A 23,034-nucleotide genomic window follows, 5' to 3' on the forward strand; every position below is an offset into this window, starting at 1 on the left:
CATTTGCTTTTTCTTGATTGGTTAAAAACAGGATTTTCAGTTGTGAGTGTGGTTAAACATGATTTTCCATCCAACTATTAATTTATTAGGTCAGATAGTTTCAGTAGTTCCTATAACTTGGTGTTGATTGATATCAAATGCAAATGGTATTTCCAGATACTACTGAGCAAAATTGTACCAACATTGCAGAAATTATCCCTAATAATATGAGCCTACTTAATTTAAAAGAGGATGAATTTTGTATCTTACTGAATCATGAAATATTTCCAGTAAAAGTAGGACCTGGAATATAGGTTGTGGACCTTTCAGTTAGGAGTGTCAAAGGTTCTGAACCTTCAAGTACCAAATGTTAATTTGAAACCCTTGGCTCGAAAGATACCAGAGGGACATTCAAACTCATTTGCCACAGTAAATTGACAACACCATGGCTAAAACAGAAAAAGAAAAATAGACAAACAATAGTACACAAAACACAACAAAGAAAACTAAAGACTCAGCATTATGAACCCCACCAAAAATTTGGGGTGATCTCAGGTGTTCTGGAATTGTAAACAGATCATGTTCCACGTGTGGCATCCATTTTGTTGCTTATGTTAGTACAAACTCGGTAATAAGTTTAAAGGTGGCCAGATTGTAGCTACGACATAAGAAACATATCCCCTATCATTTGTGAAATTGATATTCCATAATTGTCAACTAACTTGAGATGGCGTCAGTAAAACTTATAAAGGGACGATTTCAACTTCACCACTTGTAACTCTCAGTTTAAAAGCTTTCTTGTGAGCAGCAGCTCTCTATCAAGAAAATCATGATATTCAGATAGGAAATATAAGCCCTTATCAACTGAGAGATAAATACTCTGTATACAGGTGCTGCTTGAATGTTTCTACATAGAAATAGAAAGTTCACAATTGGCTAGCTGAAATCATCTCTTTTGTGAATATTTAATTTTATCAAATGCAACTAGAAATTGGCAATTAGGGTTGGTTGAAAACAACTTTACAACAACTACCTTGGATTCAAACTGTAAAATAAATGTACAAAAAAATATTCTCCATAGAAAGAAAAAAAACTAAATTCAAACAATTGATACATCCCCATGAAGACTTATTTTTAGATTTGTTATTGAGTAACAGAGATTATATAAAACAACCGAATAGCTTTATTCCTTCAAAAAAATTCAGAACAATGAAAAGAGTAGATAATATCTCTCAGAAGAACACTTCATTTACAGATATCCCTCAGAACAGAAAATCCTTACAAATATGGTTTAAGAAGAATAGTTCAAATTTGGTTTATTATGGCTTATAAAGTTTTTCATGATAAAATTGCTGCAATTCACGAAACAATTAACAACATGGACAAGATAGAGTGTCTATAAAAATAAATATAAATCCCCAAAAAGCAACAGGCCAAGATGATAATATTGACATAGCCCTAAAACGGAATACTTGAACATATATACTCAATGAATTTTTCACAGAACCAATACAAAGAGGAAATAGTCCTTGTGATTGGAACCATGCTGATGCTGCACCTGGGAATGATTTATCTTGTCTTTTGGAGGTATAAATCCTACTTTGTAAAGAACCACTCTTATTCAAATAAAAAATTCTCTGAAACTGACATTATAAACATGCTTGATTTCTTGATTGATAAAATATGTTTTGCGTTTGGAGGACGTGTTTTTCAACAGACTCGGCATTCTAATGGGAACGAATTGTGCCCCTCTTCCTGTCGACTTGTTTCTTTATTAGTATGAGGCTGACTTCATACAGGAACTTAGGAAGAAAGATAAGAAGTTAGCAATATCCTTTAACTTTACTTTCCGCTATATAGATGATGTTCTCTCACTAAATAATTCTAAATTTGGTGGCTATGTTGAACTTTTTTATCCCATCGAACTAGAGATAAAGGATACGACAGATCCAGTTAAGTCGGCCTCATATCTGACTTTCATCTAGAAATTGACATTGAGGGTCGATTGAAAACAAAACTTTACCACAAAAAATATGATTTAATTTCAGCTTCCCAAATGTGAACTTTCCATTTTTGTGTAGCAACATTCCAGCAGCGCCTGCATACGGAGTTTATATTTCTCAATTGAGACGATATTCCCGGGCTTGTATTTCCTATCATGAATTCCTTGATAGATGGATGCTGTTCACAAGGAAGCTATTCAACCTAGAGATCCAAATGGTGAAGTTGAAATAATCCCTTCGAAAATTTTATGGACGCCATCACGAGTTGCATGGTTGACCGTTATGAAATAACTGTTTCACAGATGATATCGGATATGTTCCTTATGTCTGAACTACAATCCACTTTTCTTTTAATCACGAAAGACCTACCGAATTAGACTATTTACCGGGTTTGTAATAACATGAGCACGACGCCGGGTGCAACATGTGGAGCAGGATCTGCTTACCATTCCGGAGCACCTGTGATCACCCCTAGTTTTTAGTGGAGTTCTTGTTGCTTGGTCTTTTCTATGTTGTGTTTTGTGTACTATTATTTGTCTGTTTGTCTTTCTATTTTTTAGACATGGCGTTGTGAGTTTATTTTCTCTCTATGAGTTTAACTCTAGTATATTTCGCCCCTCCTACTTATCTCACAAACAAGTACTTTAAAGCAACATTATGAAGAAAATTGACTCTTGTATAACTACTTTATGACCATCAAAAGGATTCAAAGTAATTGATCCGTTGAAATACAGATCTTACTTAAAATGACAAACACAACATGGATTTAAAACAGATAGATCCAGTGAATCTATGACCTTACTTTATGAACAATAAAATGGATTCAACGCTAAAGGATACAGTGATTCACATATCAAACTTAAAATGACCAACGACATGGAATCAGAGCAATTGATTCATTGAAGTACAGATCTTACAGAAGGACCAACATCGTGGATTTAAAACAGATAGATCCAGTAAATCTAGGAGTTTGCTTTTTTTAATGAACAACATGGATTCAGGAAAACGCAGGTCATAATTTAAGACCAACGACATGGATTCAGAGCTAATGATGCATTGAAATACATTTCTTACTTAAAATGGTGAAACACATATCTTACTGTATAACTTACAACATGAATTCCGAGAAAATAGAACCAATGAATTGCAGATCTTACTTTACGACCAACAGAAAGATTCAAATCAAACTAATCCATTGAAATACAGATCTTACATAAAATCACCAACAACAAGGATGGATTTAATGCAAAAAGAATTATTGAATCACAAATCTTACGTGATGACAAAAAAAAACATGTATTCAAAGCAAAAGGATCCAGTGAATTGCAGATCTAACTGTATCACCAACATCATGGATTCAGTGTAAGTGAACCATTGAAAGTTTCAAATTTAAACACAAATCTTACTTTAAAAAACAAGGGACGAAAGATACCAGAGGGACAGTCACACTCATAAATCGAAAATAAACTGACTGACAACGCCATGGCTAAAATTGAAAACGACAAACAGACAAACAATATTACACATGACAAATCATAGAAAACTAAAGAATAAGCAACACGAACCCCACCAAAAACTAGGGGTGGTCTCAGGTGCTCCGGAAGGGTAAGTAGATTCTGCTCCACATGTGGTACCCGTCGTGTTGCTCAAATTATAACAAATGCGGTAAATAGTCTAATTCGGTATCATATTTATGAAAGGGAAGGGGATTGTATCCAATATCATTTGAGAAACGGTTATTCCATAACGGTCAATCAACTCGTGATGGCGTCCGTAAAATTTTCGAAGGGATGATTTCAACTTCACCATTTGGAACTCTTGGTTGAATAGCTTCCTTGTGAACAGCAACCCTTTATCAAGAAAATCATGATAGGAAACGCAAGCACGGGAATTTCGTATTAATTGGGAGATATATATACCCCGTATGCAGGTGCTGCTGGAATATTGCTTCTTAGAAATGGAGAGTTCACAATTGGAAAGCTGAAATAATCTCTTTTGTCGTAAAGTTTTGTTTTCAACCGACCCTCATTTTCAATTTCTAGATGTTAGTCAATATATGAGGCAGACTTAACTGTCGCATTCTTTATCTCTAGTTCGATGGGATAGATGCGTTCAACATAGTCACCAAATTTTGAATTATTTAGTGAAAGAACATCATAATGACTAACAACATCGATGGATTCAAAGCAAAAGATTTGGTGAATCACAGGTCTTACTTGAAAAACAACAGCCTGGGTTCAAAGCAATAATGGTCTATTAAATTACAGATCTAACTTTATGACCAAAAGCATGGATTCAGTGCCAATGAGCAATTGAAACACTGATCTTACTTAAAATGACTAACAACATCGATGAATTTAAAGCAAAAAAAATATTTAGGGGATCACAGACCTATTTTTTTGACTAACAAAATTAATCGAAGCAAATAGATTAATTTCAGATCATAATATTAAACCAATAACATGTGAATAGCTGATTTTACTATATGACCAATAACATGGAGTCAAAGCGGCAAAAGGATCCAGGGAATCACAAATCTGATTTTATGTTCTACAAACGGATCCAGGGAATCACAAATCTGATTTTATGATCTACAAAAGGAGTCAAAGCATGTAGAATAAGGGACGACATCAAAAGATCGATGTAGGATAAAAAAAACTTAAATCAAATAGTTTGGGGGTAGGGGTATAATTCTACAAGTTTTGTATCTCTAAAATCGATTTTTACATATATCCCTATTGGTAAATCTTTTTTTTTCCAAATTTAGTTAAGAGGGGGGTGGGGGTCAGTGAAAAAACTATGTGAATTAAGTTTTTTTATCCTACATTGAACTTTTGATGTCGTCCCTAACGAAATCAGAAATCTATATTTTAATTAGATAGGGAATAACAGAAGAAAGGTAAAATTCAGACCAGGAAAGATAACAGAAGAGTACTAAGTAAGTGAAATTGCCAAACTGAGGAGAGAACAACGCAACTTAACAAAGTGCTTCAAGAAAACAAAGGTACACAAACAAAAGTCATAAAAAGAGGTAAGCAATGTCAACAGGGAGAATATACAAACGCAATCTTGGCAAAGCGGGTTACAACATATACTAGTATGCTTGAGAACAACTATAGCAACACCTCAGTTCAGAAAGGTGGAGTACCAGGAGTACAAGGGTGCCTCGAACATACCAGCGTTTTAACAAAGACTATCCAAGAAGTCAAAGCGAAAACAGGTGATTTGACTGTCATGTGGTAAGACCTGGCAAATGCTTACGGAAGTATACCACACAAGCTAGTAGACTTAACCTTGAAGAAATACCACATACTAGTACCTGCTATGGGTAGACAAATGCTTCAGCACTATACTATTTCAACAACTTTATAATGAGGCTTACAGTTGCAGACTACACAACAGCGTGGCAGAGACAAGAAGTGGCAATTGTTACAAGATGTACCATATCGATAGTTCTATTCGCAGCAGCAATGGATCTACTAGTAGAATCAGCAGATCAGATGAACAGAGGGTCCGTAATGTCATCTGGGGTCAGTCGGCCACCAACAAGAGTATTTATGGATGGCATGATAAAATAACAGCAAAGTCAGTTCTGGTAGCTAAGTGGATACTGTAAGATTTATGTGAGTTTATAGACTGGGCACGCATGAACTTCAAGCCTTCAAAGTCAAGGAGTCTATTGTTAAAGAAAGAAACGGTACAGGACAGAAAGATCCGAATTGGAGGATACATCATTTCAACTATAATCATAGGTCTGTTCTGTGTTCCTTTGGAATTTCAACCAAAGATGAAGAACTGGATCTTCCATCACTGTATTGGATACCTAAACTACATAAGTGTCCTTACAAACCACGGTATATAGCTGGGTCTTCCAAGTGCTCCACGAAACCTCTTTCTAAATTATTAACATCTATTTTATCAGCAATCAAAGACGGGCTTCAAAGTTATTGTGAATCTGCCTATTCTAGAGGGGTCGTGAATCAAATGTGGATACTTAAAAATTTCAAAGATCTTTTAGAGTACATACAATCTAACTCTATTTCATCTTGTAACAGTATTAAAACATTTGACTTTTCTACTCTTTACACATGTGCAAGTATTCCACATTCCAAACTAACAGATAAATTGAAAGAGTTGGTATTGCTTTGCTTCATAAAAAAGAATGGCCATCGTTGATACAAGTATCTTGTTTTAGGGAGAGACAAATCCTACTTTGTAAAGAATCACTCTGCTTCAAACAAAAAATTCTCTGAAACTGATATTATCAATATGCTTGATTTCTTGATTGACAACAAATTTGTTACGTTCGGAGGACGTGTTTTTCATCAGACTGTCGGCATTCCAATGGGAACAAACTGTGCCCCTCTACTTTCCGACTTGTTTCTTTATTATTATTAGGCTGACTTCATGTAGGAACTTCTTAGGAAGAAAGATAAGAAGTTGGCAACATCCTTTAACTCTACTTTCCGCTATATAGATGATGTTCTCTCACTAAATAATTCCAAATTTGGTGGCTATGTTGGATGTATTTATCCCATCGAACTAGAGATAAAGGATACGACAGATGCAGTTAAGTCGGCCTCATATCTTGACTTTCATCTAGAAATTGACAATGAAGGTCGGTTGAAAACAAAACTTTACGACAAAAGAGATGATTTCAGCTTTCCAATTGTGAACTTTCCATTTCTAAGTAGCAACATTCTAGCAGCACCTGCATACGGGGTTTATACCTACCAATTGATACGATATTCCCGTGCTTGCGTTTCCTATCATGATTTTCTTGATAGAGGGTTGCTGTTCACAAGGAAGCCATTAATCCAAGAGTTCCAAATGGTGAAGTTGAAATCATCCCTTTGTAAATTTTACGGACGCCATCACGAGTTGGTTGACCGTTATGGAATAACCGTTTCACAAATGATATTGGATATGTTCCTTACGTCGTAACTACAATCCCCTTCCCTTTCATGATTGTGACCTACCGAATTAGACTATTTACCGGATTTGTTAACACATAAGCAACATAACGGGTGCCTCATATGGAGCAGGATCTGCTTACCCTTCCGGAGCACATGAGATCACCCTTAGTTTTTAGGTGGGGTTCGTGTTGTTTATTCTTTAGTTTTCTATGTTGTGTAATGTGTGCTGTTGTTTATTTGTCGTTTTCATTTTTAGCCATGGCGTTGTCAGTTTGTTTTAGATTTATGAGTTTGACTGTCCCTTTGGTATCTTTCGTCCCTCTTTTATGGAGAAAACAGTCAAAATATTGGGTAAGTATGAAATATTACCAAGGATCACATGGCCTCTGTTGATGTACGAAGTACCTCTAACCAAAGTTGAAAGTTTAGAAAGGATGTTCAACAACTTACGCAAATGGTTTGGAGTTCCAAAGAGTTTTAGCAGCAATGGTTTGTACAGCACCAGTTCAAAACTTCAACTACCACTGTCTTCTATTAGAGAAGTTTATTAAAGTCACCAAAACCAGACAAGTTATGATGCTAAGATACATTAAAGATGACAAGGTGAAAGACTTAGAGGCAAATGTTGATGTTAGGATAGGAAGGAAATGGGTGACCAAGAGTGCTATAGAAGATGTAGAGAGCCGATTTAGACACAGAGTGACAGAGACATAGTGGGAGTGGTAACATCGGGCGAGGACGACTTGGTGTTGGCTACATTCAGCAACTATTATGGCAAGTGCCGTCAGTATGAAACAAAAAGGGCAACATATGAAATGGGAAGACCAAAAAGATATGTTTGCATGAGATGTGGAGAATGGACGGACAGATGATAAAAGAGGTACGAATGATACTAAAGGGACATTCAAACTCCTAGATCAAAAATAAACTGACAACGCCATGGCTAGAAAGAAAAAGACAAACAGAAAAATGATAGTACAGAAGACACAACATAAATAAGCTTCCTACTAAGATCACTATACGACGTACTACTAACACCCACGCACCTTTCTATGTGGAAACAGATTGAAGATCCTAGTTGTAAAAGAGGGGCGGAAGATACCAAACATTACCAAAGGGAAATTCAAACTAGATCGAAAATAAACTAAGTTGCGCGGTAAGCGAGCAAACTTAGAACATGTTTTCTCGTCCTGTGGGACAACTCTGAAGGATGGTAGATATACATGGCGCCATGATCAAGTCCTTCGAAAGATAGAAGCAGTCTTGGACATACACTCAGGACACACAGAGGAGGAAGAAGATTTAGATAGAGAAGGGGCTTAAGTTCACCAACTTCGTCAAAAGAGGTGGAGAGTCATCTAGAAACACATACGGTATAGCAAAGCCAATGGTATCCTAGCAACAGCAAATGACTGGGAGATGCAATCTGACGTTGGGGAAAGGCCACCTTCCCAAGAGAGATTTTAACAACAACACTCTGACCAGCATGTGCTGTGGTCCAGAATCAACAGACAGGTTATTCATTCTGGTAGAGAAGTGTCACGGGGAACAAGACTGGAAGAATCCCATGAGAGAAAGCTTACGAAGTACCAGGAATTGGTAACAGACGTCCAAGAGAAGAATTGGGGAACATGATATTTTCCAGTAGAAGTAGACTGTAACGTTAGAGACTTTGTTTCAAACGATTTGGAGTGTCTTGGGTCCCTATGAATAACTGGACCAGTAAGAAGGGACCTCATTGGAAATACATGTGACGATGATGTGTGTATCTTATGCATGTCAATAAAATTATAAAAATAATAGATGATTATATGGGTATAATTTGCATAGGCAGTTTATGATGTTAAAAAAGCAGCTTGGGTTTACATATTAGATGAATTTGAATTTGGCAACTTGTTAAAATATCAAAACAATAGTCAATGCTTAAAATCTAAAACATCTCTTTCCTTTCATCTTGATATGATATCTGATTTTACTCAGTATGATAAAAAAAAATTATATCATGATTGAATTTAAAAAAATATTGTGTGCCTTATTTTAAGATATTTGTACTATATTCTAAAATACAATGGATATTATACTGTAAACATTTTATCATAAAAAACAGGATTAAGGACACAGTCACTCGTATCCGAATGTTTTTCCCTATATACCGTTGTATAAAGGTATATAGGAAAATCTTTTCTGAGACGAGTGCACATATAAAGGTATGTAGGAAAATATCGTATATATTTAGTATTGTAATAATTCATGTGCTTGATATTTTATAGAATAAAATATTAAGTATTATTATTAAAGTGAAATAGTTATGTTTTCCGACCGTTCTAATCCTTACTTATTTGAATCTTTTATGAACTTCAGTTATATCTCAAAATAAGACTGGTACCTTAAAATATGATAGACGTAAGGGATTTTAGAAATTATTGTGTCAAAGGAAAACCAGCCGGCGTAAACAAAGAAAATGGCCTCTCGAGCCGTGGGAGCCACGGTCCGAGCAGTAACTAGAACACGAATGTTGCCAACCAGAGCACCAATTGTCATGGTATGTAGTTCAAACTTATGCATTGTGTTCAAATATTTGATAATCTATTAGAAAGTCGTAATTTTTTAAGGTAAGCATGACTGCGTATGAAGGTCATTTCAGACGAAAACAAATTACGCAACACACGTTTGCCATAATGACAATAATATAAACGTTCAGAATATAATATAGTACTATACGGCAGGTCTAACCTGTGGAAGAGAACCGACGAAAAGCTAGTAGCTATTTGATATTAAAAAAATGATATATTATTATTAAACAATTATGCTCATTCTGCTAGCTACGAATACGACGGAGCGTCTTTTTACCACAGAACACCACAGAATACCACAGAATACCACAGAACACTAAAAATATACCACAGAACACTAAAAATATACCACAGAACACAAAAACAAACAACAAAACAACTTAAATATACAACATAACATTAAAATAACTTAAAAAAAATGAATGAACTAATATTAATTAGACGGTAAATCTAAATTTCATCACCGATTGCAAACCACATATCGCTAAACAGCGCATTTTTTTTTCTTTTTTTTGTTTAATTGTATTAATTGTGACCTTAATATATATTATTTCAGTTATTAATGCAACAAATCATATTAAATTAAAGTTTAAAATATCAAATATATCTACATTGAACACGCCGAACAGGAAAGGAAAGTCTATAACATGACAACTTCGCAAACCACCGTCATCAATACCTCATATATATTTTATTCATTTCTTTCTTCTTCTTATATAAAATAGTTATACCAAAAATAAGACAAGAGACAAATATCAAAATCTAACCGACGGAAAGAGATCGAGGACTTTGACTGATTTATTATTATATATATATTTAAATTTTATTTGAAATGCATAAAGTTCCTGTAGTACGATTTTAATCAATTATCATGCAATATCTTTTGAATGGGTCATGTTTTTTACATACTTATATAATTTTATAATTCATTTTTGTTTTGAATAATACTAGTAAAACAAAAGTCTATATTATGGTCATTATTAAGAGTAATTTAACAAACACAACCCCACTAATGAGGTTGTCAAAAATTGAAAAGAACGGATGGCTTCTATAATTCAACCACGCTGTCAAAAGAAATGGAAATTTAAAAGAAGTCCTACATAACTTTTTGTTTTTTTAGCAATGTCCCCAATGAAGTCATTTCACATTTTTGTTCTGTTAGCGACGTCTCAAATCTTGGGTTAGACAATGGAAACGTGAAACCATAAAGTACTGGAATCACAATTTCTTCCTGTAAATGTTATTGGATCATCTTTTACTTCCGATAAAAATAATTGGACAATATTTTATTTCCTGTTAATATCATTGGTCCACTTTTCGATTGGCTCCAAAATTGAAAGATATTGATCAAAGGGTATATATTGATAGAACAAGAAATAATTTCCAAAAATCTTTCTAAATCTATTATAAAGTTTCAAAGTTAATCAGTAAAGTCAAAATGCCAAAACGCAAAATCTCGTACCTAAAAAGGTCGATTTTCTGGCCCTGTGGTGACTGCAGACAGAACTGCTCCAAGAACTCAGTACAGTGTGACTCTTGCATTTCACAAATGATATCGGATATGTTCCGCACGTCGTAACTACAATCCCCTTCCCTTTCATGAATTTGACCTACCGAATTAGACTATTTACCGGATTTGTAATCACATAAGCAACACGACGGGTGCCGCATGTGGAGCAGGATCTGCTTACCCTTCCGGAGCACCTGAGATCACCCCTAGTTTTTGGTGGGGTTCGTGTTGTTTATTCTTTAGTTTTCTATGTTGTGTCATGTGTACTATTGTTTTTCTGTTTGTCTTTTTCATTTTTAGCCATGGCGTTGTCAGTTTGTTTTAGATTTATGAGTTTGACTGTCCCTTTGGTATCTTTCGTCCCTCTTTTGCAATTCATGGTACCACTATGACTGTCAACAGTTATCATTACAAGACATCGATTTCTTGGTAACATCCAGCTGTTCCTCGTTCTGTTGTTTGACCTGTTTGAAAGAAGAAGTAGGGTCTACCTACTCTTATTCATCTGGCTTACTTCGTCTTAATTTGGTAATTTTATGTTTTAATATTAAAAAAAATATTGCATCTTTGCACAATTTTTGTAAACTTTTGTTTCGTACATAAGGCGCTGAATTTCTTAATCTGTTGAATCGGTTAAATCTATTTATTACCTACGCGTGTCAGGCTTTGTTAATTCAAAATGTTTATAGCACATAATTAATTGTTAATTGCGATTTATGATAAGTGATGGATTATCCCATTTAACATATTTATCAACGACGCGTGTCAAGCTTAAAAGTTGTTAATTCATCATTCTTATTAAGTTACGGAATACACAATATGTTTATAAAATTTACAATTTGGTAATTTTATATTTTAAATTTTGACATTGAATTTGTTTTCTATTTATCACCGAGGCGTGGCAGGCTTTATTAATTCAAAATGTATATATATAGCACATTACTAATTGTTAATTGCGATTAATCATGGATTTTCAAATTTAACATATTTTTCAACGACGCGTGTCAAGCTTTGTTAATTCATCTTTCTTATTAAGTTACGGAATACAATATGTTTATAAAATTTACAATTTGGTAATTTTATATTTAAAATTTTGACATAGAATTTGTTTTCTATTGAACACCGAGGTGTGGCATTTATCTATTAATTTATTAATTCAAAATGTATATAGCACATTAGTAATTGTTAATTGCGATTAATCATGGATTATCACATTTAACACGGACCATTTAACATATTTATCAACGACGCGTGTCAAGCTTTGTTAATTCATTTTTCTTATTATGACAAATACAGCCTTAAACATCATGTAATATCGAAATAACGTCTGAAATGTAATTTTTTCCCCTGCCCAATGAAACTGATAGAATTATAAAGCAAGACTGTTATTTCGATATTACGGTGTTTTTGTCCAGAATAAATGACAAATACAGCCTTAAACATCATAATATCGAAATAACGTCTGAAATGTAATTTTTTTCCCCTGCCCAATGAAACTGATAGAATTATAAAGTAAGACTATTGTTTCGATATTACGGTGTTTTTGTCCAGAATAAATGACAAATACAGCCTTAAACATCATAATATCGAAATAACGTCTGAAATGTAATTTTTTCCCTGCCCAATGAAACTGATAGAATTATATGACCAAGGCGATAGAAAATGCATTCCCAACCGCCAAACGAAGATTGTGCACAAAACATTTAAAGGACAATGTACAACATTACCTCCAAGACCGTGTTGGTGTTAGCACCCAAGAAAGAAAAACCATCATCAACACAATTTTTGGAGATCAAGGAATTGCAAGGGCAGATTCGGAGCTCAAGGACTTGTGCGCAAATCATCCTCAGTTCCTGAAATATTACGAACAAAGTTTTAAGCCACGAGTTCAAGAATTCGTTAATGCACCCAATAGACGTTTGGGCACTAAGCAAATGTGGACGAACAACAATGCAGAATCCATGAACCGGGTGATGAAAGTGGCAGTCAACTGGAAGCCCCAACATGCACCAGATTTGGTTGATAAACTATTTGACATGGTGGACTTCCAGTTCATTAATCTTCGGTCAGCCCTTCATCATTCTGGGGACTACATGCTGGTCAACTCATACAAACAGTACACTATAGCTGATGCCATCTGGAAAACAAAATCAGACGAGGAAAAACGAAAACTCTTTAATAGTTTCCTACATGACAATAAGAAAAGAAAACACGAAAATATCATAACTTCATCCGATGGACTCTACTCTGTTGTCAACAAGGCTAAGTCAATAGCCAAGAAACCTATGCAGAGAAAGAGACCAAGAACAGAAAGAGCGGAAAAAAGACATTAATCACATTGAGCATGTATTTATTGAATTGTTTTGTTATTGATGTTATCAAATTAAAATTTTCAACTTAATTTTTATATCTCTTTAATTTTATTATTATTGAAATTTGACCACAGACAAGACTTATCTAAACTTGAATTTTTTCACTTGAAATTTGAGGAAGATACACACACACACACAAACGTAAATCAGTCTTCGACCTTCAATTTTCAATAATTAAATACAAATACATGTAAACTATAATTTATAGGTTATTTAAAACATTATATTGGTAGAATTCTATGTGGTTTTCTCGATGATTGGTCTTAAAGTTAATTTTTAGTCTGGACCCAATTAAAGGCCAAGTGATTGGGGGCATAATGACAATGAGTCGACACTACATTGAAATTTTTAAATTTATTTGAATAATAAAAGTCATATTATAGACATAATTAGCAATAACAACAACTATTATTACTATTTAGGAGTTCTGTGGCATATTATAAGTGTTCTGTGGTATATTTTTAGTGTTCTGTGGTATTCTGTGGTGTTCTGTGGTAAAAAGACGCTCCCCGAATACGAAGCTCTTATCAAAGGTCCTTTTGATAATTTTGATATTTGTGGACCATAGACCATATGGCAAATACATTTTCAAAGTACAATAGAGCTACGTTTTTGCAGTGATCATTCTGCATGATCAAACGACAAGAATAAGATTTTATTATATAACTCAACATCGTTTCCATCTAAAAAGTAAAATCACAAAAATACTGAACTTAAAGGAAAATCTAATCGGAAAGTCCATAATCACTTGGCAAAATCAAATAACAAAACACATAAAAAATGAATGGACAAGAACTGTCATATTCCTGACTTGGCACAGGCATTTTCAAATGTAGAAAATGGTGGATTAAACCTGGTTTTATAGCGCTAACCCTCTCACTTTGATGACAGTCTCATCAAATTCTGTTATATTTACACTACAGTGATGTGTGAACTTAACAGACATAATAAATAAAATAGTCAAAATATGGGTACCGCAGTCATGGCAGTCATCATCTTGTAACAATTTTAAAAGGAACAATTTAACAGAACACAAATTCATCTATCTACAAACACATTCATTGATTCGCATGTCTGACGTCGGAAAATTTTATACGTCACATATATTAGTTGTTCAATGTATATACAAACAATTTTAAAATTTCACATAGGCAATGTTAGCGTACAGGGTTAAAAATATCAAAAGTATGTAAAAATTAATTTCAGAAATAGACTGAGATTTAAAATAGTCCAAAAGTTATATAGAATTTATAAGAATCCACAATTAGTTCATTCCACTACGCGATTGAAGTATTTTGACATTTGTGGTTCAACGTATTTTGTAATTCATAATAGAAATATATCATAATGACATAAAATAGAACAATATCATACTGAGGGGGTCTTTTAAAGTACAGAGTCATGTTATAAGAACCAAAGAAATACAAAAGGTCGCATATATACAAAACACATCAGCAAAAAATGAAAAACAATACAAACACATCGACGGGATGTTTAAGTACCAAGCCATGTTAAATAGATATTACATAAAACAATCCAACAGTAAAAGTTAATAGTAGAACAAAGACAAATGAAAGAACAATAAAACATGTTGTTAAGATGATAAACAACATCAGTATGCAGAATCTATACATCAAGACCATTATGTATTATTTGTGAATTTAATACAGAATATTTATCAACAAGGTCTTGGTACCTTCTGATGAACTTTTTAACCCTCTTAAATCTAAAAATTCAGTAATATAAAGAGTTTTAATGCATGCAATGCTATGGAAACAAGACTTTTCATCCATTCGGCCTTTTACTAATTTAGCCATATGATACACCTTATCGCTATTCCCAGCTGACACGAGAATCTCACCAGCTTGAACTATTGACGTCATACAACAATTAGTTTTCCATTCTGGCGTCAGATTATGAGATATTAAGACCTCAAAATTTAACGGGAACCTGTGTGATGTCTAGTTATACAGCTTACTGCTGTTTGTATGCCATTACTGCCATACTGGACATAAAAAAGGTTCCCATAAAATTTGGACGTCACAACAGAAAATATCTGACGCCACAACAGAGATAAGTTATTGTTGTATGACATCAAAAGTTAAAATCGTGATAAGGTGTATAATAATAAAAGTTGTTTTGGCAAACTTATTTTCTATTTAAAGAGGTTTTGAGCTTAAATTTAAGCCATTTCCCCTTTATGTTTAAATATGGAATTTGATCTTAGGTTCATGAAAACTTTATGGCTAAATTGGCTGTGTTTTACTGTTCATACCTATCTTGGAGTACAGAAAAACCTATGCAGCTACATTTTGTACATGTAAATTAGTTTTAAGGATGATGTTGTTACACAACTGTAAATGGTGTACTGTCTTGAAAAATGTCTAACCATCAGACCTGTCAGCAAATTTTGTCCACATATTACTTGCCATGATAAAATAAAAGCATTTAGATGTGGTCTATTTAAAAAAAAATTAAACCACAATTTCCCATGTTTACTAAAAAATACATTATCGTTTAGATATGCAGACCTTGCAGTCTCATTGGAATACACCCAATATATTTACACTGTTTCTCCTTTTATATGTAGCTTTATATAATTCCAAATTCAAATATATTATATTATCACATGTACAATCCATCATTATTTGTTTTCATTTCAGACTTCAGCAGCTGTACAGAAAGTTAAAGGTTTACTTGAAAATCGACCTGATATGGTAAATATCTTTTAATGATAATGATAACCTCTCTTATGCATTGTCAGTCAGTTATCTGAATGGACACATACAAACACACAGTTGTTTGAATGAACTCACACACACACATATATGTAGTTATCTAAATGAACACACACAAAAAAATACTTGAAACTGGTTCATGATAAATGATTATATTATACATATAAAAAAAATGTTGTAAGACAGAAATTCCTATAGTAACTTCAGTTATCATGAACATTCAGCTAGATTTTTTGTGTGACTGAAGTAAAATTATTATTTATTGCAATCATCCAGCCTAATTATTTAGCTTTTTATAATTAGGTTTAAATATTTAAAAACTTTTTGATAAATGCATTTCCCTTTTGAATGTTTTAAAAAACTGTCAGAATAAATGTGTACATCATATTAATCTACAGTGTTATTGAGTTTAAACACTAAGTTTTTAATCAGAGTACATGTATATGCACCGTAAAAAATAATTAATCTTTTTCATGATGATGCAAGGCCTTCTTTATAATGTGACAATGTAATTTGTAAAAGATTAGTAAAACATACATGTATTAGAATTCATGTATAAATTCATTTATTTATTTCAGATTGGATTGAAAATAGGAGTGAAAACAAGGGGATGCAATGGTTTATCATACACATTAGAATATGCTAAAGAAAAGGGAAAGTTTGATGAAGAAGTTCAGCAAGATGGTAAGAATCACTCTAAAAAATTCCCTCTCAAGTCAAATAAGAGGAAGAGCATAGAAGTGTACAAAAAAAATTGTAACACAAAATACGGTTAAGTATACTGAAATAAGTCTTGGTTTAGAATACAATTAAAAATGAAGTGTAATCAACAAATTACCTTAAATGCTGACCTTGTATTTTAGGCAATACCTAGTGTTTATTTTTTTTCAAAATGTAAGAAAAATATATAAACAAGAGTGCAAACACTGAAATGTCTCGCCTTCTTTACTAATCATTGATATTATGTTGATAGTCCTAAATATAAAGCTTTATTACAACTGTCACATAAACTTAACATTAACCCAGAAAACTAAAAATTTACCAATGAACCATGAAAATGAGGTCAGAGCTCCAGATAAGCTGCGTATTTGCGTGATCACGCAATACAAATAATAAAAAACCCAATGCAATTGCCCATTGTTGGGTTCAATAACCCAATTAATTCAAAGGAAAACCCAATTATATGCCAAAACCATGAGTTCTCAACCCTTTTATTGGCTACCGTTTACGTTATTTACCCTTATCTGTTTACAGTCGTCGCGTAAATCTATTTTTATTATATTTATAATTGGAAATTTCCTTTTGTCCTAAAAATAGATCCCTGCATCAAGTAGCTGAAATGGGTCCCTGTTGGAGTTCTCTGTTGCTCAATAGGTACACATGTTTTTGAAAACATTTCAATCTTCTTGGCGTTTATCCATAAGAATGTGTCATGACGTCATATTTGTTTCGAATTGCTTTGGATTTATCATAACATACATTGAATTCAAAAGAAAGTGAATGTCCGGTAAAAATATTGAATAGAAACATGTTTTCTGCTTCTTTTGAAAAGCTGAGGGAAAGTTCTGATGATAACAAGACCCAACCAGTTTTATTAGGAAGTGTCCATCGAACGCACAGGCGTGTATGCGTACCTTAACAAGAACATTGCTATTAAACATGGGGTTTCTTCAAAAACAAAATCAGTTGGAAATAGTGAAAGGCCAAATCAATTATGACATGATAAAGCATCAGAAACCAAAAGTTCTAATAAAAGACAACTAAACCCTGATTTATGTAAATTGAATAAAACAAAAATATTCAAGTATAATTAGAGTTTATTTACTATTTTTATTTCATTTAACTGTCACTTTATGAATACACACACAGGCACTGCCACTGGTCTCAGTATATAAAGGTATAAGACAAGTGAGTGCCTGTGAATACACATATCCGTTTTTGTGAGAAAATACAAAACTGGCAGAAGATTTGAAACAGGACACAAATTAAACCTACAATTGCTCCTCAGTGAATAAACCAAATAAAACAGCTAACAAATAACCCTAATCTTAACCCTAAACCAAATAAAACAGCTAAACAAAGAAAGAAACACATTTTAGATGGAAAAAAATGTGGGGTTGATATTGCTTAAATATTCAATATTGTGTTGATGAAAAAACCCAATACATTAAGGAGCTTGGTGGTGAAAAACCCAATTTGATATTAACCTGAGGGGTGAACTCGAATTGATAATGCAATTAAAAAACTTTATCACCCAATTCTATAAGAAAATGGTGGTTAAAAACCCCAATTTGTGAATTCTTATCTGGAGCTCTGGAGGTCAAGGTCAGATGAACCATTTCAGGCGACATGTACAGCTAACAATTCTTCCATACAACAAATATAGTTGACCTATTGCTTATAGTTTACGAAAGACAGACCAAAAAAAAACAAACTTTTTAACACTGAGCAATGAACCGTGAAAATGAGCTCAAGGTCAAATTAAATCTGAGCGACTGACATATACTAGATCATAAAATATTTCCATATACCAAATATAGTTGTCTTATTGCATATAGTGTTAGATAATAAGATCAAAACTCAACCAGATGCTCCGCAGGGCGTAGCTTTATACGACCGCAGAGGTTGAATCCTGAACGGTTGGGGCAAGTATGGACACAACATTCAAGCTTGATTCAGCTCTAAATTTGGATTGTGATTAAATAGTTGACACAGCATAGGTTTCTGACACAGAATGAATGTGTTCTAATGAACTTAAAATTTTTGTTTTCTCTTAGAGCAATTCACTATGCTGTTGAATATTAATCCTCTCAAAAAAATGTTTGAAGAAATTTTCTTTTCTATTTATGAAATTTCAAATGAGAAAAATTGAACCCAATTTTTTTAATCACACCCCCCTTTCCCTTATTCCACAACTAATCTCAATTAAAATTTCTAATGGAGTTTGCAACAATAACTACTCATTTAAATACATCATAAAATATTAAGATGTAAAAAAACTGCTTGTTATCACTGAATGGTAAAGATTATTTTAATTTATCAGTTGGTAGTAAAAAGTGAATATACATTGTATATTGTATATAACAAAGATTTAAGTTGATTCTGGACAAAGAAAGATAACTCCAATGGAAAAAAAATCTTGCTATTGCACAATATTTTGCAATTAGATATTTCTTGCTTACTATTCTGGACAAAGAAAGATAACTCTAATTAAAAAAAAATTTGCTATTTCACAATATTGTGCAATTAGATATTTCTTGCCATTGCGCAATACTGTGCAATTGAAAAGACTTGCTATTGCACAATACTTAATATAATAATTTTAGATCCTGATTTGGACCAACTTGAAAACTGGGCCCATAATAAAAAAATCTAAGTACATTTTTGGATTCAGCATATCAAAGAACCCCAAGATTTCAATTTTTGTTAAAATCAGACTAAGTTTAATTTTGGACCCTTTGGACTTTAGTGTAGACCAATTTGAAAACAGGACCAAAAATGAAGAATCTACATACACAGTTAGATTTGGTATATCAAAGAACAACATTTATTCAATTTTTGATGAAATCAAACAAAGTTTAATTTTGGACCCCGATTTGGACCAACTTGAAAACTGGGCCAATAATCAAGAATCTAAGTACATTTTTAGATTCAGCATATCAAAGAACCTAACTGATTCATTTTTTGTCAAAATCAAACTAAGTTTAATTTTGGACCCTTTGGACCTTAATATAGACCAATTTGAAAACGGGACCAAAAGTTAAGAATCTACATACACAGTCATGACAGTTAGATTCGGCATATCAAAGAACCCCAATTATTCAATTTTGATGAAATCAAACAAAGTTTTAATTTTGGACCCTTTGGGCCCCTTATTATGTTGGGACCAAAACTCCCAAAATCAATACCAACCTTCCTTTTATGGTCATAAACCTTGTGTTTAAATTTCATAGATTTCTATTTACTTATACTAACGTTATGGTGGGAAAACCAAGAAAAATGCTTATTTGGGTCCCTTTTTGGCCCTTAATTCCTAAACTGTTGGGACCTAAACTCCCAAAATCAATACCAACCTTTCTTTTGTAGTCATTAACATTGTGTTTAAATTTCATTGATTTCTGTTTACTTAAACTAAAGTTATTGTGCGAAAACCAAGAATAATGCTTATTTGGGCCCTTTTTTGGCCCCTAATTCTTAAACTGTTGAAACCAAAACTCCCAAAATCAATCCCAACCGTTCTTTTGTGGTCATAAACCTTGTGTCAAAATTTCATAGATTTCTATTAACTTAAACTAAAGTTATAGTGCGAAAACCAAGAAAATGCTTATTTGGGCCCTTTTTGGCCCCTAATTCCTAAAATGTTGGGACCAAAACTCCCAAAATCAATACCAACCTTCCTTTTGTGGTCATAAACCTTGTGTTAAAATTTCATAGATTTCCATTTACTTTTACTAAAGTTAGAGTGCGAAAACTAAAAGTATTCAGACGCAACGCAGACGACGACGCCAACGTGATAGCAATATACGACGAAAATTTTTTCAAATTTTGCGGTCGTATAAAAATCTAAGTACATTTTTGGATTCAGCATATCAAAGAACCCCAAGATTTCAATTTTTGTTAAAATCAGACTAAGTTTAATTTTGGACCCTTTGGACTTTAGTGTAGACCAATTTGAAAACAGGACCAAAAATGAAGAATCTACATACACAGTTAGATTTGGTATATCAAAGAACAACATTTATTCAATTTTTTTCAGCCAACGTGATAGCAATATACGACGAAAATTTTTTCAAATTTTGCGGTCGTATAAAAACTTAACTTTGACCACTGAACCGTGAAAATGAGGTCGCAGTCAGATGACACTTACCACCTAGACATGTGCACCTTACAATCATTCCATACACCATATATAGTAGTCCTATTGCATACATTATATGAAAAACAGACTAAAACACATAAACTTAACTATAACCACTGAACCATGAAAATGAGGTCAAGGTCAGATGACACCTTGCCAGTTGGACATGTACACCTTAGTCCTTCTATACACCGAATATACTAGACCTGTTGCTTATAGTGTCTGAGATATGGACTTGACTACCAAAACTTAACCTTGTTCACTCAACTTCACTGATCCCTGAAATGAGGTTGAGGTCAAGTGAAAACTGTCTGACTGGCATGAGGACCTTGCAAGGTACGCACATACCTGTCCTAATATAGTTATCCTATTACTTATAATAAGAGAGAATTCAACATTACAAAGAATCATAACTTTTTTTTCAAGTAGTCACTGAACCATGAAAATGAGGTCAAGGACATTGGACATGTGACTGACGGAAACTTTGTAACATGAGGCATCTATATACAAAGTATGAAGCATCCAGGTCTTCTACCTTCTACAATATAAAGCTTTTAAGAAGTGAGCTAACGCCGCCGCCGCCTGATCACTATTCCTATGTCGAGCTTTCTGCAAAAAAAGTTGGAAGATTGACAAAAAAAACAATTTCAAATAGGTCTTATAGCAAATGTAGAAAATATTTCTTGGCAGGCGTTACAAAGATTGACGTTTTGATTAAGTTTATTTCTCATAATCATTTATATAAGGTTTATAACACTGAGTATTTGAATTGATTTACATATGAAGAAGAAAGTACATTTAATTTTTTTGATGTTATTTAACCTCAACCTTATTGTTATTATATATACATTCAGATATTGTAATAAATATTTTGGTAGGATTAATCAATGATGGAAACTGTCATAAATTATAAATTGTTGTCTATAATTCACAAAATTCTAGAAGTAATTTCTAAATTGTCTTTTGCAGGTGTGAAGATTTTGATAGATGCTAAAGCTCAGCTGTCATTATTAGGAACAGAAATGGACTATGTAGAAAACAAATTAGCTTCTGAATTCATATTTAATAATCCAAATATAAAAGGAACATGTGGGTGTGGGGAAAGTTTTAATGTATGATTGATAGCTTAGATCTTATTTATACATTATTTAGTTAACTGTGATTACTTTTCAAAATAAATATCATTTTTTGTTAAAAATCTGACAGTTTCAATTTTTTACGCATTTATACAAATGTTTATGATTTATTAAAACTTTTGATGTGTACAAATATTTCTGTTAACTGTCATACTGATTCTGAGAATATTCACCACTATATAATAAACATAAACGGGTAACATTTTCCCAGAAGATTAGAAATGCTTGTGAAGTCATGGGTATATTTATAATTTATGAAGTTTTGAATTTTGTGCGCATTTCAAAAATGCTTAATTTTATTACTTTGTGTAAATAAAATGTTTTTATTCTTAATGTTTTTCATTTTTAGTTCAATCAAAATTATGTTTTTATGAAAAAAAGTTTTCTTGAGAACATTGTTGTACAAATACAACAGTATTAAAGATTAATAGATTGATCAATTGAATAAAATGTAGCAAAGTAAAGTTGTTACTGTGCACATTCAAAATGTTTTGTCTTTTCTAACAAGCAATTGACCAAACTGTCTTTCCACGCTGCAGTTTAAAATTAACTATTTAAAGTGATCAAGTTTTATGTTCACCATTTATAAAACAATACATTTGTACTGTAAATTTAGGTAAACAAACTAACTTTAAGCACAATTCAACTATATAAAAGCAAGGAGATATGGGAAAACACAAAACAAGTCAGCAACCAAACAACTGAAAAAATATACCTAGTTGTCAACAGGTGTCAGACCACCAATTACTCCCTCCAATTTAGAACGTATGTAAAAGTAGTCCTACTCTGACACAAAATAGTGCTTTTGATGTCATTGTTTACCTAAACTAACCCACAAATTTGCAGAAATGAAACTTTTGGTGAAAGGGAAATATATTTAGACCATTTTGAGCCAAAATTCACTTGTCTATGAGTTTGCATTAAAAAATCAGGATTAATGCGCTACATA

The 23,034-nt window shown here is 33.0% G+C and overlaps 1 protein-coding gene across 2 annotated transcripts; it reads left to right on the plus strand.

Moving 5' to 3' along the window:
• Positions 1-9,259: 9,259 nt before the first annotated feature.
• Positions 9,260-22,418, plus strand: LOC139510206 (iron-sulfur cluster assembly 1 homolog, mitochondrial-like). Of its 2 annotated transcripts, none has more exons than XM_071296670.1 (4): positions 9,260-9,440; positions 16,017-16,070; positions 16,670-16,775; positions 21,919-22,418. In XM_071296670.1, exons 1-4 carry the CDS (start codon positions 9,360-9,362, stop codon positions 22,065-22,067), a joined length of 390 nt encoding a protein of 129 aa, XP_071152771.1. In that variant the 5' UTR covers positions 9,260-9,359; the 3' UTR covers positions 22,068-22,418. The 2 variants fall into 2 exon arrangements, 1 of the variants encoding a protein (XP_071152771.1); XR_011661853.1 differs by lacking the exon at positions 21,919-22,418 and adding an exon at positions 18,411-18,525 and having other exon boundaries at positions 9,287-9,440; positions 16,670-17,153.
• Positions 22,419-23,034: the final 616 nt, after the last annotated feature.

The sequence above is a fragment of the Mytilus edulis genome, chromosome 1 (genome assembly GCF_963676685.1).
Source record: "Mytilus edulis chromosome 1, xbMytEdul2.2, whole genome shotgun sequence".
NCBI lineage: Eukaryota > Metazoa > Mollusca > Bivalvia > Mytilida > Mytilidae > Mytilus > Mytilus edulis.